Raw genomic sequence first — 26,090 nt, 5'->3', positions numbered from 1 at the left:
CCTCCCAGGGTGGTCATGTAAACAAAATAAACTTCAAAGGAGCTGTCTCCACACACGATGATGTAAAAACAAAGAAAAATCTGATTTTGCAGATGTACAATATGACATATTACTGGGGCCATTTTGTTGACTCTGTTCTGCATGTGCGTGTCTGCGTTGGACTGTGAATTCCAAGAGAGCAGAGAACTTTGCTCAGCGCCCCACCCCCATTGCATGCAGTCAGCCATTGATGGGCTTTGGATAATTGATGAAAGCCAGTCTTGGAGAAGAAAAGACCAGTGGGTGCCAAAGTGGGTATCAAAGAAAGTTGCACATGGAGAGAGTGACTTATTTTCTCTGCACGAGATTTTACAGTCATGTCAGTCATTAAACATTGACTTAAAGTGTTAGTTATTGCTGACCTGGAGCAGATGTTTAGGAAAGTACTTTTAATCAACCACATAATTGATATTTTTTGCTACTCCTTTGTGTCTTAATTAAAGCAGATGAAAAATGTCCTTTGTGTCCAATAGTGACAGCACTGACTCACCATGTGGGGAATTCTCCTCACAGTCCATATTCAGCTGAGCATTTAGGTTTAGTTTAGGTCTTCAGATATAAATTTGAACAGCTCCCAAAGTAAATGACTTTTAAACAAAGTGAAAAAGAAGTCTTTGCTAAACAAAATGAGCAATTTGGGGGTGTCACTTTTATTTATAGTGTGTAAATTACAAACTTGGTATTTTATTTCTGAGCTTGAGAAATCGTTCAGAAACAATGGATGGTTCTTTGTAGACTTCGAAATCATTTCCTAGAATATGGGTTGGGTCATTTTTTTTTGTCTGAAGATTTGAACAAGGGTGGCTTTGTTTCTCTTTCCTCCTAGGAATGCAGGATCCCACATGGGGAGAGAGAGCTGCTTTCCTGTCCTTCCCACTCTTCAGGACTGCCTTAGTGGCTGATGAGGGAGAGTGCAGAGCAGGGACAGAATGGGACTGTGATGTGTTGGTTACTGGGCCTGGTGCTAGGAATAACTCTATTTATACAAAAAAGAAGCCATTCATTTTGGATTTGGGGGATGAGAGGAGAAGCTTTGTGATAGGTTAGCAGTTGAGCTATATCTTAAAGCACCAGCAGTTTTCCAATTATGAAAACATGAGGGAAGCACAGCCCAAGCAGAGACATGGGGGTGGGAGTGGAGGTCTGCTTAAGGAGTATTCTAGGATTTTGATTGTAGTTGGAATATAGGGTCCAGGGAAGGAAGGATGCAATGAAACATGAGGCCCGAAAGATTAGTTTGAGATTAGATCATGAAGTGCATTGAATAGTTAGCCTAAAGAATTTGAATTTGATCCTGCAGGCAATGGGGAGTCAGTGAAGGCTTATGCAAGGAGCAGAGTGGTCTGGTCTGACCTTTGTTTAGGAAGGAAACCTGGTAGCCACTTGGAGGATGGATTGTGAGGGGGAAAGAAGGGAGGCGGGGAGATTGCTTAGGAGGCGAGGGATCATAGGAGTCTGAACTAAGGCAGTCGGGTAGAACCTTCCTGGCTGGGCAGGACGGTGGAGGGGAGGAAATAAAATTGGCAACTACACATGTTGATTGGTTGATTGCCGCAACAAGTCTTTACTGAGTACTTACCATGTGCTAGAGACGTGTGCGGCTGTGAGGACAAAGATGAGGAGGACAGGGTCCCTGATGTTGAGGACTTGCCACTGAGTAACCCTCACATGTCACATGTGCGCGTGGTGCATGGGCTGCTAGAGGGGCGATCCAGGGTGGGGACTGTCTGGGGTGTTGGGAAGGTAGAGGGACATCTGACTTGGGTCTTAAAGGATGGTGGCAAGCTGATCATGTCCCTGGGCTGCTTTTTAAAAATGATTGCCATTGCTCTGGGGATAAGGACCGATCTTTACCTTGGCTCTAAAGGCTCTGCCTAATCTGGCCTACCCACCGCTCCAGCCTCTGCTCATCTCTTCTCTTCACTCACCCACTCTGGCTTCTTTCAGTCCCTTGAGGGCACCTCACTCTCTCCTGCCACAGGGAATTTGCCTGTTGCCTTTGCTTGGAGCCCTCTCGCCACCCCCAGATCCCAGCCCAATCGCCCCTTCCTTGGAGAAGTCTTTGCTGAGTCTTCAGACTCAGTCATACGTCTATTACATGCTCTCATTAGCACCTTGTACCTCTCATAGCACTTCTTCAGAGCTGTAACTGTGCACTTTCTGTGGTCCTTTGATTCATGTGGGTCTCCTCCCACTAACCGGCAAACTCCAACCAGGCAGGGATCGTGTCTGGTTTTGCTCAGCATTGCATCTTTGGTGTTTGCACAGTGCCTGGCACATAGTACATTCTCAATAAATATACATTGGCTGACTGATGGACTAAAATAATTAATTAGTAAAAGGGGGAAGGGTATTTCAGGAATAGGGGACCGCATGAACACAGGTGCTGTGGTTTAGTCTAAGAAGGACTAGTGACTGGCTTAAGGGGAGGAAAAAGATGAGGCTAGAAAAGCATGTTGGGTAAACTTGGAAAGAACCCTCAGTGCCATGCTAAGGACACCCTGGGTGCAAGTTAGGTGCTCCCACCACACCCTGTTCTTCCCCATCAGAGACTGCACTCTAATTGTTGGCTTGACAGAGCTAGACTATAAATTCCTTGAGGGCAGGGGCTCTGCCTGACTCATTCATTAATGTAACTCCAGAATCTAGAACAGTGCCTGGCACTTGGTAGGACCAACAAACACTTGCTGAATTAATGAATGAGTAAATGAATGAATGCTTTTATCATGGGAGCTTGGGGAGCCATGGAAGGTTTTTCATCTATTTAGACTTGCTCTAGGAAATGTTACTTTGGCAGCACGGTAGAAAAAAGAAGGGTCCATTTTCATTTAGTTTATCCTTCCATATTGATACTTGAGCATCTGGATTGGCTGAAAAGAAGTAAAGGTACAGACTGATTAGAATGGAATAGACTGGAGGCAGGAGATCAACTGGGTGGCTGTTACAGTCATTCTGGGGAAGATCCTGGAGGCTGGTCATGTAGGGGGCTGTGGGTCTGGGAGAGGGGTAGATTTGAGAGATGACCAGTTTGAATGACTGATGGAAGGTGAGGAGTTGGGAGCAGGCAAAGATGAGCCCAAGATATTCCAGATTTCTACTTGCCAAGAAAAATTCAAACTTCTTGCCAGTGGGGTCTTGCTGGAGAGGGAAGGGGGCAGTGAGGGGAGAAGACTGAGTAGGTGTCACCTCCAGGCCCTTTAGGACCCTTCTGAGGGGCTGCCCTCCACACTTCCTTGGGCATCCCCATTCTAGACTTCAGTCAGAATAACAAGACAGAAGAGAGTGCTCAGAGACAGCATGCTAATGAGTAAGCAGCTGATTACCATATGAGACCACAGAGATTTCTTTTCCTTCTAAATACACTTTTATCCATTTCTTTGTATCCAAAGCAAGCAATATGGCAACAGACACTTGGGGTTTCTTCACTGCTTATCGATATGCAGTAATGGTCTGGAATAAGGTAACTGGATCTAGCGTTTTCCCAATTTTCACTCATTAAAGCTTCCCTCTTATTAGACTTAGGAGTCATTCATTTCTTCATTGAGAAAACCACTCTCCAGAGGGCTGGATGGAAAGGGTATGTGCCTGGGCCTCATTAGGCTGTGGGATGGCAGTAGAGGGTCTGTTGCTTGAACTAACCTCAGTGGGATGACCCAAACTGAACTTGAAGGAGGTGGCGGCTGTTTGAGGGGATCCAGGGGTACTGTGCATACATGCTACAGATAGACTGGATGAAGATGGGGGATGTATTGTTGGTAAACAAAGCCAAAGAAGGGAGTAGGATGGCACTGAGGGGGATGTACAGAGTGTTCCAGAATCTCTAGACTGCATCTTACATCATGCATGCTTTCCACCTGGAGCACTAACATTTCCCTCTCCAGAGGATAAAGAGAGAGTGATTATGGAGGCTGTTTAAGCAAGTCTGAAAACCGTATGGGAGGCAGTCAGAGAAGATCACGGGCAGGCTTAAATCCACAAACAAGGATTGAAGCTGTCATTCACTTGCAGACACGAAGGGGAGATCATGATCACGATGGAACTCCATAGGCACTGGCCAGAGCTGTGGTCCACAGGCGGAATTTCTTCTCTCTAAGCCTGCCTGCTTAGTGAAAAAGTGGCTTGTGGGGCATGTATGGGAGTGCGGAAGACCCTGGACCAGGTGTCAGGAGACTTGGGCTTGGATGGCCTCCAATATGCTGTGGCTTCTTCACCTTTCAGAGCATCAGTTTTCTCCTCTGATAGGAGAGATGGTAGATTCAGTGGTCTCTTTAAAAGAACTTTATAGAGTCATTTTCACAATGTTGATTCTTCCAATCCAAGAACATGGTATATCTCTCCATCTGTTTGTATCATCTTTAATTTCTTTCATCAGTGTCATAATTTTCTGCATACAGGTCTTTTGTCTCCTTAGGTAGGTTTATTCCTAGATATTTTATTCTTTTTGTTGCAATGGTAAATGGGAGTGTTTTCTTAATTTCACTTTCAGATTTTTCATCATTAGTGTATAGGAATGCCAGAGATTTCTGTGCATTAATTTTGTATCCTGCTACTTTACCAGATTCATTGATTAGCTCTAGTAGTTTTCTGATAGCATCTTTAGGATTCTCTATGTAGAGTATCACGTCATCTGCAAACAGTTACAGCTTTACTTCTTCTTTTCCGATTTGGATTCCTTTTATTTCTTTTTCTTCTCTGATTGCTGTGGCTAAAACTTCCAAAACTATGTTGAATAATAGTGGTGAGAGTGGGCAATGCAACCCCTATCAAACTACCACTGGCATTTTTCACAGAACTAGAACAAAAAATTTCACAATTTGTATAGAAACACAAAAGACCCCAAATAGCCAAAGCAATCTTGCGAACGAAAAATGGAGGTGGAGGAATCAGGCACCCTGACTTCAGAGTATACTACAAAGCTACAGTAATCAAGACAGTATAGTACTGGCACAAAAACAGAAAGATAGATCAATGGAACAGGCTAGAAAGCCCAGAGATAAACCCATACACATAGGGTCACCTTATCTTTGATAAAGGAGGCAAGAATATACAGTGGAGAAAAGACAGCCTCTTCAATAAGTGGTGCTGGGAAAACTGGACAGCTACATGTAAAAGTGTGAAATTAGAACACTCCCTAACACCATACACAAAAATAAACTCAAAATGGATTAAAGACCTAAATTAAGGCCAGACACTATAAAACTCTTAGAGGAAAACATAGGCAGAACACTCTATGACATTAATCACAGCAAGATCCTTTTTGACCCACCTCCTAGAGAAATGGAAATAAAACCAAAAATAAACAAATGGGACTTACTGAAACTTAAAAGCTTTTGCACAGCAAAGGAAACCATAAACAAGACCAAAAGACAACCTTCAGAATGGGAGAAAATATTTTCAAATGAAGCAACTGACAAAGGATTAATCTCCAAGATTTACAAGCAGCTCATGCAGCTCAATAACAAAGAAACAGACAACCCAATCCAAAAATGGGCAGAAGACCTAAATAGACATTTCTCCAAAGAAGATATACAGATTGACAAGAAACACATGAAAGAATACTCAGCATCATTAATCATTAGAGAAATGCAGATCAAAACTACAATAAGGTATCACCTCACACCAGTCAGAATGGCCATCATCAAAAAATCTAGAAACAATAAATGCTGTAGAGCGTGTAGAGAAAAGGGAACCCTGTTGCACTGTTGGTGGGAATGTAAATTGATACAGCCACTATGGAGAACAGTATGGAGGTTCCTTAAAAACCTAAAAATAGAACTACCATACGACCCAGCAATCCCACTACTGGGCATATACCTTGAGAAAACCATAATTCAAAAAGTGTCATGTACCAAAATGTTCATTGCAGCTGTATTTACAATAGCCAGGACATGGAAGCAACATAAGTGTCCGTCAACAGATGAATGGATAAAGAAAATGTGGAACATATATACAATGGAATATTACTCAGCCATAAAAAGAAACGAAATTCAGATATTTGTAGTGAGGTGGATGGACCTAGAGTCTGTCATACAGAGTGAAGTAAGTCAGAAAGAGAAAAACAAATACCGTGTAGTAACACATATATATGGAATCTAAGAAAAAAAAAAAAGGTCATGAAGAACCTAGGGGTAAGACGGGAGTAAAGACACAGAACTACTAGAGAAGAGACTTGAGGATATGGGGAGGGGAAAGGATAAGCTGTGACAAAGTGAGAGAGTGGCATGGACATATATACACTACCAAATGTAAAACAGATAGCTAGTGGGAAGCAGCCACATAGCACAGGGAGATCAGCTCGGTGCTTTGTGACCACCTAGAGGGGTGGGATAGGGAGGGTGGGAGGGAGGGAGATGCAAGAGGGAAGAGATATGGGAACATATGTATATGTATAACTGATTCACTTTGTTATAAAGCAGAAACTAACACACCATTGTAAAGCAATTATACTCCAATAAAGATGTTAAAGAAAAAGAGAATTTTATAGGTCTGAGAATTCTGTATAACTTGCACGTGGGTCTTTCCATTTGGGTGGAGGAGAAAGATCACAGTGTTATCTGTCTGGAGGTGTCAGAGCACAGCTGAAGGGCAGTTGCAAATGGCCCTTGTTGTTTTTGAGAGTAGTGGCTGAAGAAGGAGAGAAAGCAAGTGTGTCAAGGCTCAGGAGTCGAGGCTCATCCGTAGACAGTATGGGGAGTCACGGAGTATCAGTGGGGAGGAGGCCAGGGAGCAGGGACAGGACTAATGTGAGACTGCATCTGAATTACCAGGGGAAGAACACAGAGGGGTTCTGCTTCAGCTCATTTCCGATAAGGCACACTAGGGCACATGATTTAAGAAGGCATCACTCTTAAGGTAATTAAGGGCTGACAGTCCATTTGCTAGTGAGTGCCTCCTTAAATTTCAAACCCTAGGCTCCTGCTACCTCACTCTAGAGGTGAATATTCTGTCCAAACCGGGGAAATGGCCAGGGCAACACAGAATGGCTCATCTTGGATGGAAGGAGTATCAGAGAGATAAAGAAGAGAGACTTCTTGGACAGCCAGGCAGAGACAACAGCCAGGAAGAGGCTAACCTCAGTTTAATCTAGAATCACTCTTTTGAAAAATGTCTTATTAAGGTACAATTGTCCAATAAAATTGTAAGATATTTAAAGTGTACCTCATGATTTGCTATCTGTATCTTCCATCTAGTTCATTAATACATCTATCACCTCATATATTTACCTTTTCATTTTTGGTGAGAACATTTAAGTTCTATTGTCTCAGCCAATTTCAGTTATATATTACATCGTTATAAGCTATAGTCATCCATGTTATAACTTACATTAATTATAAGAGGAATAAGATGCTCAGACCTTATTCATCATATAACAGAAATTTTGTACACTTTTACTAAACTCTCCCTATTTCTCCCACCCCCAGACTGGAATCACTTTTCTACTCTGTTTCTGTGAGTTTGACTTTTTATTTAGCTCCTACATGTAAGCGATACCATGCAGTGTTTGTCTTTCTCTGTCTGGCTTATGTCGCTTAGCGTAATGCCCTCAAGTTCCATTCCTGTTGTTGCAAATGTCAGGATTTCCTTCTTTCTCATGGCTGAGTAATATTCCATTGTATATATAGACCACATCTTCAGTATCCATTCATCCATTGATGGACACAGGTTTCTCCACATCTTGGCTACTGTGACTAATGCTGCAATGAACATGGGAGTGCAGACATGTCTTCCATATCCTGTTTCCATTTTCTTTGGGTATATAACCAAAAGCAGGACTGCTGGATCATACGGTAGTTCTATTTTCAATTTTTTGAGAAACCTCCATACCGTTTTCCATAGTGGCTACACCAATTTGCATTTCTACCAACAGTGCAAAAGTGTTCCATTTTCTCCACATCCTCGCCAACACTTGTTATCTCTTGTCTTTTTGTTGCCTGCCATTCTAACAGGTGTGAGGTAATATCTTATTGTGGTTTTGATTTGTATTTCCCTGATGATTAGTGATGTGGAACACATTTTCATCTACCTGTTGGCCATCTATATGTCTTCTTTGGAAAAATGCCTATTCAGATCCTCTTCCCACTTTAAAATTGGGTTTTTTTTTCTTGGCCATTGAGTTGTATGAGTTCTTGTATATTTTGCACATTAACCTCCTATTAAATATATGATTTTTAAATTTTTTTCCCATTCTACATGTTGCTTTTTCATTTTATTGATGGTTTCTTTTGCTGTGCAGAGCCTTCTAATTTTCTGTAGTCCCACTTGTTTATTTTTGCTTTTGTTGCCTTTACTTTTGGTGTCAAATCCAAAAAATCATTGCCAAGACCAGTGTCAAGGAGCTCACTCCCTGTGTTTTCTTCTAGGAGTTTTACAGTATCATGTCTTAAATATAAGTCTATAATAAATTTTGAGTTGATTTTCCTGTATGGTGTAAGATAAAGGTCTGGTTTCATTCTTTTACATGTAGCTGTTCAGTTTTCCCAACACTATTTATTGAAGAGACTACCCTTCCTCATTTTATATTCTTGCCTCCTTTGTCACAAATGAATCGACCATGGGTTTATTGCTGGGCTCTCTATTCCATTCCACTGATCTATGTGTCTGTTTTTATGCCAGTGCTATACTGTTTTGATTACTATAGCTTTGTAATATAGTTTGAAATCCAGTTTCGTTCTTCTTTCTGAAGATTGCTTTGATTATTTGAGAGTCTTTTGTAGTTCTGTACAAATTTTAGGATTGTTTGCTCTATTTCTGTGAAAAATACCATTGGAATTTTGATAGGGATTGTGTTGACTCTGTAGATTGCTTTGGGTAGTATGGACATTTTAACAATGTTAATTCTTCCTATCCATGAGCACAAAATATCTTTCCATTTATTTGTGTCTTCTACAATTTCTTGTATCAATGTCTTATGGTTTTCAGTGTACAGGTCTTTCACCTCCTTGGTTAAATTTATTCCTAGGCATTTTATTCTTTTTGATGCAACTGTAAATGGGATCATTTTCCTAATTTCTCTTTCTGATAGCTATTAGTCTGTGGAAACACAACAGATTTTTGTTTATTGATTTTGTATCCTGAAACTTCACTGAATTCATTTATTTTAACAGCTTTTTGATGGAATCTTTAGAGCTTTCTAGATATAATATCATGTCATCCTCAAATAATGACAGTTTTTACTTCTTCCTTTCCAAGTTGGATGCCTTTAATTTTTTTTTTTGCTTGCCCAGTTTGACTTGACTTGACTTCCAATATTATGTTGAATAAAAGTGGCAATAGTGGGCATCCTTGCCTTGTTCCTTATCTTCAAGGAAAAGTTTATAGCTTTACACCATTGAGTATGATGTTAGCTGTGGTCTGTCATTTTTCTCTAATAAACTCTTCCCATATTGTTATAAGCCTTTGGTTAATTTCCAGAGTTCTAAAAAAGTTAATTCTGACAAATTTTTTGCAGTTTTCTCATTGCTATGGAGGAGACAATTTGGGGGGAACTTTGCCCATTTTCACTGACATCTCTGCACTATATTTGAAATGCCCTTCTATGTGATTGCCTTCTCATTTCTCAAAACTGAGCTCAAATGTCTCCTCCATTGTGAAGGCTTCTCTGGGTCCTCTGAGCAAAGGAGTCAGCTATTCCTTTATTCTCCTATACCTCTGTGTTCAAGCTTCTGTTATTTCACTTTTTACAGAACAAAAAACAAGAAACAACAGTTCTTTATATCTGTTCCTGTCTCTCCTCCCAGCCTGCAAGCTCCTAGCCTGTGACTTATTCATTCCCCATGCCCAGGCTAGTTCATGACACACCGTAAGCATACAGATTTGTAGGCTGAAGAGTATCGTCCTAGGAGACCTCAGCATTTAGCCAAGAGCTTCTCAGCTCCAGCCACCATGTTCTCCTCCTACTTCTATGACTCATAGCTGACCTCTGTCCCTTCATTGTGAGTGAGGTTCAACAGTAATCGTTAATAATAATAGCAGCTAATATTTACTGAATAGAGTCTGTGCTAGATACTAGCTATAAAGCTAAGAATTTTATATTCAATAGCTCATTTAATTCTAGCATGAACCCTATGAGGTAGGTAATATCATAACTTTACAGGTAAGGCTGAGTAAGGCAAGTGGCAGAACTGGGGTTGGATGAAGGCCTGACTCTAAAGCCCCTGTTCTTAACTGTCTCATCTGAGGGATCTATGAGAGGCATTTGGAGGAAGGGGAGCCACACCAGTCTTTCCCTTCCTTGGGACCTCTTCTTCCTCCTTGACTAAAGAGATATGGCTCCCAGGTGTGTCCAGCCCATCCTGGGCTCAGCTGGGCCACCTTGTGCTTTGAAGCAACATAGCACTGAGGTCTCCTATAGGAACTGGTCCCCAGGGCAGTGGGGTGGAGAGGCCCCATTTCCCTGGCATTGGAGTGAGCGGTGCAGCCCTGAGGAGACCGGTCACAAAGATCCCTCATCAACATCCCAGTTTCAACATGGTGATAGCCCCAGACTGCTGGAAAAGCCAACCCACACAGAACTGAGTTATCGTCCAGAGGACTCAAACATTTGAACAAATGCTAATATCAGTCTCTTGAATACAGCCCTGTCAGCAGGAAGTGGGGGGATTGTGCCAGCATGTATGGGGCACACTTTTTGGCACAAGGGATCTTGTTGCTAAGCAACAGTAGCTGGCTTCCCCTCCTCCTCCTAACCTTTTTCTCGGCTTCTAAGCTTCCAGTTAGCTGATGGGAGGGGCTGGGGCTGCCCAGCCCAGGCTAGCCCTTGACTCCCTTTCCTGCGACAAGGGATCTATTCATGGTTTCTGAGCAGAGTTCATTGTCTCTCTGGTGTGTGTGTGTGTGTGTGGGGAGGACGGTGAAGGGAGAAGCCATGTGTGAGCTAGGGAGCCCTCATCTTCTAACCAAGCTGGCCGGGCTATTTAATCAATGCTGATCCAAGAACAGGAGCAGAACGTTACCTAGCAGACCTTGAGGTTTTGCATTGGTGCCACGGACCCATATGGTAAGGCCATACCCTGCTCTGCCCTCTCTTTCTTTCTACTCCCACCCCTGACCCCACCCTTGGAATTCTAGGCTCTTGGAAGGAATCTCCTCTGGCAGCTCTGGTGCAGAGGAGAGGGGGCTCTAGAGGGGACCCATGTGGTCAACCTCCTGGTTTGATTTTCCCCACGTGTGGCTTTTATTTCCCACTCTTGTCCCCCATATGCCTAGCCAGGTACTTTGCCTGTAGGCAGCACTTAGCGAATCATTATTACATGAACTCCTCCTCACAAAAAGGACGAAGAAGTCCTGTACCATTAAAGACCATTTTTGCAGGCTACCACATGGCCTTGGACAGGTGAGTGTTGAAGTGGGGCAGCTCCCAAGGTGAGGCCAGTTTGTTCAGAGGCTGAACTTCAAGCCAGGCTCCGTTGATACTGAGACAGGAAGAAAGGCTGAGCACGCTCTGGAATTCTCTCTAGACCAGGCTGTGTTGACAGGGGAAGGTGGTCTGCAGGGGAGACGGGACTTACTTCAACTTTAAGGGACTCTTTCTACTTTACTGGATTATAAGTTCATTAAAGAAAGGACCCATAGTTTATATGTATTTCTTATTAATATATTATTTATTATACTTAATATTTGTGTTGTACTTTATAAAACCCTTGCAGCCACAAAATCTGTTCTCTTCCTCCCTCCCTCCCTCCCTCCCTCCCCTCCTTCTTTCCTTCCTTTCTTCCTTCCTTCCTTCCTTCCTTCTTTCCTTCCTTCCTTCCTTCCTTCCTTCCTTCCTTCCTTCCTTTTATTCAGTGTGCATTAACTGAATTCCCACTTTGTTCTAGGCCTTGAGCTAGACTCTGGGATGCCTAGACCAGAGAGGAAGGAGAGAGAGAGAAGTAAATGAGCATAATAGAGGGTCACAATAGGTGCTACCTGGGTTGAAGAAAGCTTCCTGGAAAAATGACACTTAAGCTGAATCTTGCAAGGTCATAGGAGACAGTCTGCGGGGAAGGGGACAGCAGGTGCCACGCCTCCGTGGTGAGAGTGTGAGGATGCTGAGGACAGGCATGTGTGTTAGTATCACCCTGAGTTACGCCGTGGAGGAGTTAGTGCTGCCAGGTGAGGATGGAGAGGCGAGGAGGGGCGAGATCACAGAGGATGCTGTGAGCTATGCAAGGGAGATTTGGATTTGCCCTGAAGGCTACAAAGATCATTAGATACTCTAAAGACAGTGTTAACTTGCTAATGTTTGCATTTTAGAAAGATTGCTCTGGCATGGAGAAGGAATGGAGGCAAAGCTAGATGGGGGAGACTCCTCAATGGGCAGCAGGGGTTATCAGTCTTATTTCATAAAGGAGAAAGTTGACATTTGGAGGGCTGATGAGTTACCAAGTTCATATAGTAGGCTGTAGACTTAGCTTTGAACTGCTGGTCGTGTTTTTGCTGAGATCTTACTTTCCATTACTCTTCTTCATGGCACATGAATTTTAGGCAAATGTCTGACCTACCCCACTCTATGCTTTCTTACTCCCATTCCTTTGCCTCCTCAACACCTTTTTCCTGGAACACCCAATGACCATATATGTCAGTTCAAACCCTATTCATCTATGAGGGCCTGTCTCAGAGGCTGCCTCTTCCAGGAAGCCTTTCTTGATCTCCCCAACAAGAAGTAAGCTCTCCTTTGGAATTCCAATGTTAGTTAAACTGAACTCCTCTTCTGTCACTGAACCTGTGCTGCTTTGTTTACATGACTTATCTTCAGGACTCACAGGTAGCTTCTTTGAGGCGGTGGTTGTGGAGGTCCATGTTAATTTACCTTGGACTTACAGTATCCCCACCGTGGACTGTCCACTTGGGCTGAACACTATTTACTGGGTGAATGAATGCATGGTTCGTAGGGGAGGGGCAGTTTTTCCTCCAAAATAGGAGGGCATGAGGAAGGATGGGATCTTAGGATCTGAGGAGGGATGTTCAGGGATTCAGTGGATGTCTTCCATGCCACCATGTCACCACTTCCAAGGGGGTGGTGAAGAGTGCGGGCGTTGGAGTTGGCCCGATCTGGGCTCAGGTCTCTGCTCTGACACTTACTGGCTGTGTGAGAGAAAGGTGGGTGGGGCTAGGGGCTCCAGGAGAGCAGGGAGGCCCTAGGGGCATCTATGGGAACACACATGGAGTCCCCAAGATGAAAAAAGGCTCACAAGTGGCAACGAGGGCCCGGCTGGAGTTAGAGAGTGGGGACTTCTTGTGGTCGGTGGTGATCTCTCTCCTTGGTGAGTGACTGACAGCTATTTCCCCAGAGCCTGCTGCTGGATGGCCAAGCCCCCATGGAGGCTCAGTATGCAGAGGAGAGTCCAGGATCCTGGATCTTCAGAGCAGAGCCAGGAGACCCACTGCGGAGGCCCGAGGCCCAGCAGCAACCCAGTAGGCCAGACTGGGCCATCGGGGAATGACGGGGTGGGGGCAGTGAAGGGACAATCTTCCTACATCCTCCAGATGCTTTTTCCCCAGATCTTCCCAGGTCAGCCTTAAATGACTGATGGGGAGAGGCTATCTCACTATTTATCCCAGACCTGCTTTTGCTGTTTCCCATTTGGGGGCTTGAGTGGGCTCCGAGGCGCCCGTGATCAGACCTCTGCCCCCTACCCGCCCCAGGATCATGGGGCCGGGGGAGGCGGGCAGGTGCAGTGGGGCAGACTACCGCTGCGAGTCGGCGGCTGCCTGGTCCCGGGGTGGTGCCTCGGGGTGAAGTGCGGCTGGCAGGCGGAGGCAGGGTCCCCAGATGCTCCTCTGCCCTCCTCCCCCACAGTCTCTTGGGCAGGGCGCTGGTGCACAGGGCGGCGCGGCTGGGCGGCGTTCGGAGCCCTGGCGTTGCTGGCTGGTGCAAGCATTGGCTCCTGGCTTCTAGGTCAGTGCTGGGACCTTCAGTGGCAGGGGAGGGGCAACGAACAGGATCTGGGGGATGCTGGGAGAGTGGAGCAGATGCTGAGCAGGTGTTCGAGGCAGGTGGGATGAGCGTCTTTTCCATCTAGTCTGAGTAGACAGCACGTAGAAACGGGGTGAAGGGCCAGCAGGAGGGACTCGGGCTCTCCGTAAAGAACATTTCAGCCCTACAGTGAGAAGTGTGCTCGAGTGGATGATCCAGGGACGCCCTTGTCAAACTTCTCCAAGAGATCTTTCCCAGTCAGAGGGAGAGACAGGGACAGAGACAGAGACATTGAGAGCGCAATGGCTCTCTTCTGCACGTTGCGGGGGGCCTGCCTCGGGCAGGGCGGTGAGGAGCCCCCCCGAGGCTGCCTTTGCCTCCCTCTGCTTCAGGTCCCTTGCTCTGCTCCTTGGCCCCCTCCTAGGGGAGTCCCTTCCTTCCCCCAGCCTCTCCTTGTCTTTGTCCTCTGAAGCGCTGTATCTGTGGCCGGCTGCCCCTCAGCCTGTTCCCGGGACCCTGCAGGATGAGGATATGAGCTTAAACTGCTCGGAGGCCAGCGGTGAGGAAGCCCTGCTCCCCTCGCTTCCCAGAGCAGGTGGGCCGCGCCCCAAGGTCGCAGGACTCCTACCTGGGCCCCGGGCCCCTGCACAGCTGTGGGATCCTCCCTTCTGGCTTGGGTCAAGAGGACCAAACTGAAGGGCCACGAGTTCGCTGCCACCCACCTGTGTTTCCCGTACTGTGAGGGTGGAGCCACGGCCCAGCCTTGTAGAGCTGATCCCTGATGTAGGGCTTTCAGCACTCCTGGGGGACGGTCTTGATCTCTAGCGGGGGCACGGGCAAGAGCCCAGGCTGCCAGGAGAGATGGCGACTCGCCCTTTGGGCAGCGTGAGGCTGCAGTGTGGGGAAGAGAAGCCAGACGTGGGGGGCGGGGGCCAGCGCGGGGCCGGCAAGGGTCTGGGTCCAGGGCAAAGAACACACAGAGGGCTGGGAACGTCTCGCCGCGTTGTCTCCGCATCCCGCACCCAAACCTTGTCCCCTCGCCTCCAGGTAAGAGTTGAGGGTCAGCAGATACGGTGCTGCTAAGGCTGCGGGTAGAATCAGTTACAGAGGTTAGTTAGGGTCAGGTTGGAGCCTGCTTTTGCTAGCTGTGTGTGCCTTTGGTTCCATTACTGCTTTGAGCTTCCGTTTCCTTCTCCATGAAGTGGAGATGAAAATAGTTACCGCCTGAAGTTGGAAGCATAATAAGAGCATAAAATAAAAGGGCTTAGCACAGAGCGTGGAAAAAGCAGATGCTCAACGAACAGGAACCATCCCTAGTATTGTCATGAGATTTGAAATCAGAAGACCTGGATCCATCGCTTGCAGATCCTGTGACCTAGGATGGGTCGCTTAACCTCCGTGCCTTACTTCCCTCTGCAGAATGTGGAGGATGGGAATTCTCACCCCACAGGGTTGCTGTGACACTTAGTGATGGAGCACGTTTAAAAGCACTTGGTTAAAACACAAACCTAAAAGGCTGCGCAAAGAGGGGTTATTTTGCTCTCGGAACCGGCTGGCTCCCTGGGGAACAGGGAGCTCGATATGGGGTGACCCAGATGCTATCGTGAAGGCCTCTTTAGGTCCCGTGGTGGCCAGGTCCGGCTCTCCCTGCCCATGCCGCCCCTCCATCCCGCAGCAGGTGGGATGTGGCTTTCATGCTGTGGTTTCAGTGTCTTTCAGAATAAACACCGAGGACTTCTTGCTGGAAGTGCAGGTGAGGGCCGGGCCAGACTGGCTCCTGGTCTGCCATGAGGGCTGGAGCTCTGCCCTGGGGGTACGGATCTGCCGGAGCCTTGGGCATCTCAGGTAGCTGGGGCCAGAAGTGGGGCCTGGGGAGGGTGGAGAGCTGGTGGGTGGGGGATGAGCATTGAAGACCTCTATCTGTCTGTCACCATCGAAGTACTCAGGAGGTCATTTTGGTCATCTCCTGGCCTCTGGGCATGATGGTGCCCCAGTCTGTTTCTCTCCTTTGAACATCCTTGATTTTTAACAAATATAAATCCCAGAAGAGGTCATTGTCAAAGTCTTGTTCACTGGTATAGTATCACATTCCGGTTATACTTAACCCCCATCTCTCGCACTGATCGTCAGTTTAAAGCTGATTTCCTCCCGTTTTATCCCCTTCTCCTGCCAAGACTCACAGACCACAAGGCAGTGAACCTGTCTGACATCAGGCTCAACAGCTCCAGGCAGTTTGCTCAGCTCTCTCCTAGACTGGGAGGCCTCCCGGAGGAGGTGTGGCAGCCCAGGTAGGGCTTCTCAGGGGGCTGAGTGATGCCCCTCACTTCCCGGTGAACAATGCAGCAAAAATATTCCTATCATGAGAGCCTGGTGGCGAGGACACTGGAGGTGTAAGACAGGACAACAAAGAGGACTATTTCCCAATTAGAAATTGCTGACTCAGCTCACAGGAGCCCCGCCCACCAAAGTTTCACATACATCATCTTATTTGCCCCTCGCAAGAACGGCAGGATTGGGTGTTATTGTCAGAGGATTTGAAATGGTACTGCTATTCCCATTTTACAGGTGGGGAAACTGAGACTCAATGAAGTAAAGGTCCTTGTGCAAGGTCACAGAACTGATAAGCGGCCAAACCAAGTCTTGAAACGAGGTTCCTGTCTCTAAACTAGTCCCTCTCCCCACTGCCGCACTTTATTTGGATAATTCTGCTATCTCAGGAGAGAGATGGCTAACTGTCTGGACCCTAGAGACCCTCCAGAGAAGAGAGGGCTCTGGGATGGCCCCTTCCCCAAATCCTGGGGGTGGGTGCAAGCGGAGCGGGTTTTCACCCTGCCTCGGTGTCCTCCAGCTTTCCAGCAGCCTCCTCCTGTCCCTGCTCTTAAGCCTTCTCACCCCTTCACCACTGTTCCCGTCTGAATCTCAGAACCCTCCTGTCCAGCTGCTGTCCCCTGTGGGCCGATCAGGGGAACGTGGGGTCCCTGTCTTAGATACCTTGATGGGCAAAGGGAAGTAGGGGTGGGACTGACTCTGCCAGGAGAGCCGGGGGGCCGTGAATTTTGGAAACTAGTAGAATCCAGGCATTAGGATGCTGGGGGCAAGAGAGAAGTCAAGAAAGAGGGCTTTACTCCAAAAGGAGTTGATTTTTTTCCTTTTTAACAGTGTGTTTTTAAATGTATTTATTTATATTAGGCCGCACTATTGGCTTGTGGGATCTTAGCTCCCCAACCAGGGGCTGAACCTGGGCCCTCAGCAGTGAAAGCATCTAGTCCTAACCCCTGGACCGCCAGGGAACTCCCAGGAGTTGAGGTTTATGCTAAGTAAGAGGAGGGGAAAGAGGAGAGCAGGCATATGAGTACACAGGGCCGGGCGAAGGGCTTGGGAGAGAGTGGAGTCATCTGAGGCCGCAGCACGGGGCGAAGAACTGAGTCCATTCACTCACTCTCTTACCCACTCATCCGCTGAGTACACATTACTCATGGGCCTTAGTGGGAACAGCCGGATTTTCACATTCACGAACGCTCCATTTGTAACTTTGGGTCCTGCCCAAATCCAACTGGAGGACCACGAAGTCCTGTGTGCCCGGGACGACTGGGCAGAGCACAGCTGCTGTCCCAGAGACCTGCTACAAGCAGGGGCCTGGGGGCTTGGGTGGGGTCAGGAAGCAGGTGGCTGTGGCTACAGAGAGGCCCCCACTGCTTCCCCCAACAACGACCCCCTCCCCCAGGTCCTCGGGTGGGTGTGCAGCCTGGGGTGGGCCCCGCCCAGCTTCCTGCTGGCACTGCCTCTGTTTTGCAGGGGCAGCTGTACTTCTGGTCAAATTGTTTCCCTCAGATGCTCTGGTGAGTCCTGTCCTGGGTCCGGGAAGGAGGCGGTGGGAGGAGGGCATCTCCCCCGTGCCCTCAGGGTGGGACATCCCCACTGGGAAGCTCAGCTGGGTCTGGGGTAGGGGTCCTTGCCCACCTGCCTGCAGGGCCCCTTCTTGCAGACAGAGTTCTGCCCAAACAGAGCCCCATCTACACCTCTGTCCCATTCGCCACCAGCCACTGGTTTGGGTGGATGACCTCCTTGCCTCACTCCCCGCCCTGGCCTCCGACGTTCCCTGGCCTCTGGGGAAAGGGGAAACAGCAGCTTCTGGAGACTAAGGATGGTGGGGAAGAGGGGCCAAGTGAGAGACAGTTTGCAGAGTGCCTTTCACCCGCCTTCCCGGTTGTCTAGCCATCTCTTCATCTGTCCTTGCACGCGTCTGTCCACATGCCACCATTTGACCCCTCCTGTGGGACAGGCGTTTTCTTAGATCCTGGGGCTCCATAGATGGTGCAGGCATCACCCCTGCTCTCAGCGAGCGCACCGCCTGGTGGGGCAGGTGGATGTAAGCAACCTTTCCAGCTTCCCGCCCCATGCTTAGGGCCAGGAATGATAAATGGGAGCCGTCCACGCTGCACCACAGGCCTCGACAGTCAGCACAGTGCTGACACCCACCCCGCGTTCTTTCCATCTCACCCGTGCTTGTCTGTTTGCAGAGTGTGGGACCAGGCCCCTGGCTTCCCAGATAGTGGGCGGGCAGGCGGTGGCTCCCGGGCGCTGGCCCTGGCAGGCCAGCGTGGCCCTGGGTGCCCGGCACACATGCGGGGGCTCCGTGCTGGCCCCGCACTGGGTGGTGACCGCGGCGCACTGTGTGCACAGGCAAGGCTGGGGGCTGCCGGGGGGGAGGGTTCCCCCTGGCATTTTCTCTTTGGCCGTTGGTGTGTCCTGTATACAATGTCCAACTGTCCACCTCCCACGTCTGCTGAGAGTGGGCCCGGGCGGTGTTTGTGAAATTCTCCCTGTTCAGTGCCAAGAACAGCTCTGCCTAAATAGCAGTCATAATACAATTGTTGGTTCTTTAGTTTTGTTCAGTCTTTACGTTTTTAAAATGCTTTCGCACTCACAGCCCTCCATGCTTCTTAACGTTTATCACCACTGTAATTAAATCAATTTCCATGTAATTATTTGTTTAATGTCTTTCTTCCCCTCTACACTGGAAGCTCCATGGGGGCAGGGAAGACTCTTGTTTACCACTGAATCCCTTTGTTGATTTTTCCCTTGCCTTGTCCCCGTGGCCTGGAATATAGTAGGTGCTTAATAAATGCTGGTTGGAAGGAATGAATGAGCTCTTCGGCCCTCTTCTCGTGATGGCGGGCAAGGCAGGTGATGTAATCCTCATCTTATAGTGAGGAAACCGAGGCTGGGAGAGCCGAAGTGCCTCCCCAGCCATCACACTTGGGAAGTGGGGAGACAGCACTGAGGAAAGCTTTGCTGACTGGGCTTAGAGCTATGATAATCACACAAGGCCCTTCCATGTTTGCTGTAAAACTTGAAGGGGGTTATGCCGGAGAGTGCAGGGGTGGTGGCCAATGATCATAGTGTCTCACTTCTCTCTCCATCGGTGCCTGAGCATTTATTAAGCACCTACTGCATGCCCAGTGTCTTGCCAGCTGCTGGGGGATTCTAAGAGGCCTGGGTTCTGGGAGCTTGCAGCCTGGTGATGGGGCCCCCACTAACAGCCGTGCTTGTTGGCTCCCTCCCCCCACCAACTCATTTATGTCAACGTCTCCGGCCCCTTCCTCCCCCAGGCTCAGCTCAGCTCCCTTGTGCAGTTTCAGGCTGTCCCGCCGGTCCAGCTGGCGGGTCCATGCGGGGCTGGTCAGCCACAGCACGGTCAGGCCGCACCAGGGGGCTGTGGTGGAGCGGATCATCGCCCACCCTCTGTACAGTGCCCAGAGCCACGACTACGACGTGGCCCTCCTGCAGCTCCGGACCCCGCTCCACTTCTCAGGTGAGGCTGTGGTGAGAGGGGTGGCACAGGGAGTGCGAGAGCCCCGTGGGTTCCTAAGACCCCCTTGTGCTGTGAAGCCAACGTTCACTTCATTTGGTGACCGTCGTGGACTCTGGCATCACCTGGACCTGGGGTGGCGCCAACGCTTCTACACACTCTTTTGGGGACAAAGGTTCTGGCCCTTTTCCCATCTGGGCTGCAGGCGGGATTTGCCTCGAGGTCCCAAGAAGAGCTTCTCAGTGGCTCCATCTCCCAACAGGCTGCTGGTGCCAGGTCCCAGCTGGGCTATAGTGAATAATAGTTAACTATGTATTGACAGTTAATAGGATAACAGTTAATAACTAGCACCATGTTACGGTTAATAAGATTTACCTTACCAAATATTCTTTCACCCCATCCTCAGAACAAACCTGACGGGGAGCTGAGGCTGGTGTATGTAGATAAGGATGTTGACCTTTAGAGAGCGAATTGACTCTCTTCAAGTTCACGAGGCAAACAATTCCCGGGGCAGAGCATCTCCTCCACAGCATCTGCCCTTGAAGGGCAGCTCTTCCACACGCACATGCCAAGTGCACTCACCTACAGACACACATGCTCACACATACACACACACACGTGTGCATGCCCTCACACGCTCACACACTCATGCAAGGCTCACATAAGTATGCACACCTACTCCTGTGCACACCTACTCTCACACCACACACACACACACACACACACACACTCAGCACTCCTTCCTCCCATTGCTACCTGGAGCCTTGGGTTTCCCCAGCAACAGTGGTTGCTCTATGCCGTTCACAAATTCTACCGTATATGGGTGCTCTCTGCACCGTTGTTCAACAGTTAATGCTTCTAAATTGACATGAATATATTTAAAGGGAAATGTTAGGGTACTACCGAATTGGAGAATCCATATGACTTATATTAAATAGATAATAACCACAAAAATGCACAGAGTGAAAACAAAACAGTGCTCAGGTCCCAGCTAGGCGCTGTGCTCTGCGGAACTGCCGCGTCAGGCCGCTCTCTCTGTGCTTGGAAGGAGTGGGCAGGCGTGAAGAGAGGCACAGAGTAGCACCAGACAGACGCTTTCTCCTTGGTGCAGAAGAGGGGCTGAAAGAGAACCGAAGAGGAAATACTTTCTCCCAGCGAAGTGGCATTTATCTAACGGCAGGTCTATGCATTACGTAAAATCAGGTTCAGGCTCTGCCCACAGGACAGGTCGCACACTTTTGGAAACCATGTCCCAAGAGGGTCCACACACCCTGGGGAAAATCCAAAATGGGTCCTCATTAGGAGAAGTTAGGTACAAACACCCAGAAGGAGTTTCCATCCCCCCTCAGCCCTAGGTGGGGATGCACCATGTGTATACCGCCCGGCCTAGGGCACCAGGCACACTGCAGTTTCCACACTGTCCTCTGCGTGAATGGTGGCTCCCGGGGGGGCAGTACCTGACCCGCAAGGCTGTATGGGAGTCCGGAGCCAGGACTGTTTGAGAAGGGGGCGTGGAGGACGCGCCCGCCCTGGTCCTTTTCCCAGGCTCGCGGGCAGGGAGGCCGAGCCGGAGTGGGACCCGGGACCCCTGCCTCTCCACAGACACCGTGGGCGCCGTGTGCCTGCCGGCTGAAGAGCAGGATTTTCCAAGGGGCTCGCAGTGCTGGGTATCTGGCTGGGGCCACACTGACCCCAGCCACAGTGAGTCAGCTCCCAGGGCCCGGGGTGCACAGGGGTGTGGGTGTCGGGGAGGCATCCTTTCCCAAGGTGAGGCACCTCCTCCTTCCCTGGCCACAGGGCAGCAGCAGCCCCCTTCTCCTCTGGCATCACCCTTGGCCACACCCAGGGGCCCCAGTCTCCCCTGCCTGGGTCTTTCTGGGAGAACAACCTGGTGTTTTCCCCTAAACCCAGGCCCCTTCCTCCCCCTCCCCTTCTCCCAGGAGGGCCACGGCCTCAGCATCAGGGTGTATGTGTGGGGTCAACTCCTCTTTGCTCCCAGCCCCCAAGTCTGACGGACCCCTGCCTCCTCGCCCAGAGTCCACAGCTCCCATCCTGGGCTCCCCTCTTTGGGCCTCCGCACCTCCGGGGCCTCTAAGGCCCTCTTGCTGCCCTGCTTTCCCGGGCCTTGCTCTGCGCCCCTCCATCTCCGCATCTGCCTCCCGCAGCCCACAGGTCGGACACGCTCCGGGACACGGTGGTGCCCCTGCTCAGCACCCAGCTCTGCAACAGCTCTTGCGTGTACAGCGGGGCCCTCACGCCCCGCATGCTGTGTGCCGGCTACCTGGACCAGAGGGCCGACGCGTGCCAGGTGCGGGCGGGCGGGGGCCCGGTGTGGGGTGGGCGGGGCCTGCGGCCGGGCGCCCGGCTGACACCCTCTCCGCGAGCGGGGCGCCCAGGCAAGTGGGCAGCGCGCTGCGGGTTGAAGGGGGGCGCGAGGCAAGACGGGATCGTCCTGGAAGCAGGACCGCCTGTGTTCCCAGACCCGGGGTCGGCGGTTGGGGAGTGGTCTGCCGCCACTCCACCAGGAAGGACTAACTGCCTGTTACTCTGTGTCCCGGTGCCTGGATGCCGCAGGGGGACAGCGGGGGTCCCCTGGTGTGCCTGGACAAGGGCACGTGGCGCCTGGTGGGGGTGGTCAGCTGGGGCCGCGGCTGCGCAGAGCCCAACCACCCCGGCGTCTACGCCAAGGTTGCCGAATTCCTGGACTGGATCCAGGACACGGCGCAGGTGAGTCGGGGGGCAGGTGGGGCAGACCTGTTTGTGAAGGACCAGTAACCCTTGGAAACCGTGACCCTCATCCCTCGGGCCTGGGCCCTGCTGGGAGCTGGGGAATATTCCCAGACTGGGAGAAGGAAGAAGTGATGCTTATAACGTTGAATCCATTCTACCAATTTAAGCATTCACTAAGGAAGAGTTAACCTGAATTTGTAGCCCAGATCTTCCATTTCCTGTGTGGCCTGTGGCAAATTCCTAACTTTGGTAAACCTCAGTGTCCTGGTAGTAACCATCGTGGCTACCGTATATGCCGTCATATGTGACGATGACATGAGTTAAGGCCTGCCCAGCGCTAGGCTTAGAGTGAGTGATCCAGGTGTTATTACGTACTTACTTATGACCATTACTCATCCCTGGTCGTGCCTGCTCTCCCTGCCCTAGGGAGAGAGCTCAGCATTTAGCAGTTTGAGTTCAGCAACTGTGTGATCCTGGGCTGGCCACTCCACTTCATCCGTTCAGGGGAAGAGCCAAGTGAGAGAATGTGTATAAAAGCACGTGATCTGTATAAAGTACTTTACAAATGCAGGGTGTGATCGTGGGAAGCATCCTTCTGCAAGGTTGGGCTCAGGGCAGGTGGTAGATAATAAACTGTAGAGTTTACAGGTGACCTAGGCATCCACCTTCTCATTCAAACCTTACAAAAAACCTAGAGAAGCAGATGTTTTAGCCCCATTGGATAGAAGTGGAAATGAAGGTTCTGAGTGGTTAAGTGATTTATTAAAATGCTAGTTACGCGGCTAACCGAGGGTGGAGCCACTCTGTAGATCAGCTCCTTTCTCTTTCAGCCCAGGACTCCCTCCCCTGTTCCTGTTGTTTCCTCAGTCTCATTGCATACCAGCCTCATGTTTCCTGGGGTCTCTGGCAGGTCCACTAGATGGAGGAGAAGCAGCAGCCCCAGATGCAGAAGGTGTGGATCTCTTATCACTGCACAAGAGACAGTCACCACCCACCGGCCAGCCCCCAGGCCACAGGGCCTCTCCCCTCCAGCCCTGATTTCCAGCCCCTCTATCTCACCAGAGAGCCTCAATGACAGGAGAGAAGCTGGGGTTGTGTTGGGAAGGTCGGGGAGCCGGGAGGTGGGGAGGGAGCAGCTGGAGAGGAAGAGGGTGCTGGCGGCAGTCGGGAGCCTGCCCTTCTGCCCCCACCCCCACCCCAGCCCCTGTGCGCATCTTTTGGGAGGATGCTCAGGGATGCCCTGGGTCTGCCTTCTCCCTGTGCTCTCAGGTGGGGGAAGTGCCTCCCTACAGACCCAGGCTGGGAAGCTCCTGGGCAGATGGGGTCAAGGCTGGACCAGCCCAGGTGAAGCCCATGGAGTCAGGATCCGCCCCACTCTTCTGTCGATCTCACCTACTTCCTGCTCTCACTTGGCTCTGACTGGCCCTGCTGGGGCGGGGGCACTGTAAGAACCCTCTGCTTGGTGTTGGAACAGGGTGTAGGTTTTAAATGACAGTTCTGTGAACTGGTCCAGGTCTTCTGGTATTAAAGTGAAATGATGTATGGCCTTGGTCCCGTCCTCCCCCCACCCCCTTCTCTCTCTTTCTCTCACACCCACATTAAGGGGTAGTAGAATTACAATTTTCCTCCCATACATGTATGTTTCTTAAAGCTCTGGAACTGACTCCTGCTCATATAATTCTGTACACTTGTTAAATCTACATGTCATGATTGACAACAGAAAGCCCCAGCCTTCCAGGTGCTCTGATGCTGCAAGTCTGAGTGCCACTGAGTCAGTGCTCCCTCCGGGAGGGTCTGGCTTCCCCACGAGACCCATCTCTCCTCAGCTCTTGTTTCAGGACTGGGCCTTCTGGCTCGGGAGACGTCTTTCTGAGTTTCTGCCCAGTTAGCATTTTCCTGGTTAAGCTTCTCCCCCACTCTCTCCTCTCCAGCGATTAAAATGCAATTGGTATCTTATTTCTAAAAGCTGTAATGAATTTTTTATGGTGCTTACCCAAGGAAATGCAATTAGCGTTTAGCAATAACACAACTTTTTCGGGAGTTTATCAGCATTTTTTTGAGGGGTAGTACAAATGAATATTCATTCCTGGAGGGTCTGCTTCCTTTGCAAAGAAGTGCATTAGAAAAAAAAGGGCCACAATTTAATGTCGTTTAAAAACAGCTGGGGAAGTGGCTGCTGGGAGTCTGCTGCCCAACTGCAGAAGCAACGTGGGTGAGGCCCTGGCAGGTGGTGGGTAGTCTGACCCTGTGTTCTGAGAGCCCCGAGACCTCCAGCCTCCATCCCGAGATCAGCATTTACTACCTGACTCTGGTGGGTCCCCACTTCAAGAGGCGGTTTCAGGGCTGCCTATCTCCCTGGGCAGGGAAGAGTTACCAGCAAATCCATCAGCGATGATCTTTTTTGTGTTTCTGTTGTTGCCCATAGGCGTTTGCTTATTTAAAGGGAGCTTTTTATTTACCACAGTCATTATGATCTGTTAATAACCAGTAACACTTGGATACTATTTTATGGTTTATCAATCCTGCTCACACGTGGTATCCCATTTAGATCTCACACCATCTATGTGGTGAAGATATTATTATCATGCCCATTTCACAGGTGAGAAAATTCATTCAGAAAGCTGAAGTGACTTCCCCAGGACCAGCCCGCTAATAAGCGCCAAAGCCAGGATGGGAGCTTCGAGTCTTTTCACGCCAAATCCACATCATTGTTTTGCACACGGATGAACGAGATGGTCCAATATTGCACAGAAGTATAGAATGGGAAGGTTGGTTTAGTCACCTGCCCACAGTAAGGCATTGCCATCCCTCTTTTTTATAGGTGAGGTAACCAAAACCTGGGAAGAGGCTCCTGCCAGAGACCCTTCCTGGGCAACGTTCTTACAGATTTCCAGTTCTGCATGGTCTGACTTAAAATGTTACAAATGAGTATTTTCCACAGGAGGACGATAAAGAGAATCTTAATTAGAGAATTTGCTAATAACGATTCCCTGTTTACCTATGGAAGGTCCTGGTATCTTTCACCAGGCCACGAGTCAGATCTACAGACTCAGAGGCTCTCACCTGCCCTTCCTGTATTGGCAGCTACCAATCCAGCCCTTAGGAAAGTGAGGAAAAGTGGGTTCCCTGGGCCGGCTGCTGGAGGGCAGGGCTGGAGATGGGAGCAAAGAAGGGTGACAAGATGCAGGTCCGGAAGGATTTTAATGAGGACCAGCTGGGTGCCCAGCTGTGTGACGCTCTGCAGGGAATTCAGAGGCAGAGAAGCGGCTGCCTTATTGGAGCCATGAGACGTATTTGCAATAAATTATTAGCGGCCAGCCAGGCACGAGGCTGAGTGGTGCGGCAGTAATTGCTAAGGGAGCTCCAAGGGCCTCTTGTTGACTAAGTCAGGGCATTTCTGTGTGCAGGAGACCTGTCTCTCTTCCCAGGGATTCAGCATCCCACCTGCCTGGGCAGAGCTTGCCAGCCTCCTGAGACTTCCCAGGAAGGTGGCTCCTGGCTGCCAGGCCCAGGGTAGAGCCCTTCTCTTATCTACTCCTTCTCTGTGCTTTGGGGGTCTGGAGGGTACAGCGGGGTGCAGGCTCTCTCTCCTTGTTAGACTTTCCGTGGAGT

The 26,090-nt window shown here is 49.5% G+C and overlaps 1 protein-coding gene across 3 annotated transcripts; it reads left to right on the top strand.

Annotated features, from left to right (window-relative positions):
- Positions 1-10,893: 10,893 nt before the first annotated feature.
- TMPRSS5 (transmembrane serine protease 5) lies at positions 10,894-24,405 on the top strand. 3 transcript variants are annotated; one of them, XM_060304488.1, is made up of 14 exons: positions 10,894-11,035; positions 13,311-13,434; positions 13,820-13,918; positions 14,409-14,531; positions 15,646-15,781; positions 16,111-16,224; positions 17,732-17,775; positions 18,457-18,619; positions 19,573-19,751; positions 21,351-21,449; positions 21,914-22,056; positions 22,323-22,475; positions 23,309-23,430; positions 23,748-24,405. In XM_060304488.1, exons 1-14 carry the CDS (start codon positions 11,033-11,035, stop codon positions 23,824-23,826), a joined length of 1,581 nt encoding a protein of 526 aa, XP_060160471.1. In that variant the 5' UTR covers positions 10,894-11,032; the 3' UTR covers positions 23,827-24,405. The 3 variants fall into 3 exon arrangements, with proteins under 3 accessions (XP_060160471.1, XP_060160470.1, XP_060160469.1); XM_060304487.1 differs by lacking the exon at positions 18,457-18,619 and having other exon boundaries at positions 23,389-23,430; XM_060304486.1 differs by lacking the exon at positions 18,457-18,619.
- The last annotated feature ends 1,685 nt before the right edge of the window (positions 24,406-26,090 follow it).

This window comes from Globicephala melas, chromosome 8 (genome assembly GCF_963455315.2).
Source record: "Globicephala melas chromosome 8, mGloMel1.2, whole genome shotgun sequence".
Classification (NCBI taxonomy): domain Eukaryota; kingdom Metazoa; phylum Chordata; class Mammalia; order Artiodactyla; family Delphinidae; genus Globicephala; species Globicephala melas.
Note: the sequence above shows the minus strand (reverse complement) of the source record. Positions and strands in the feature narration are given on the sequence as shown.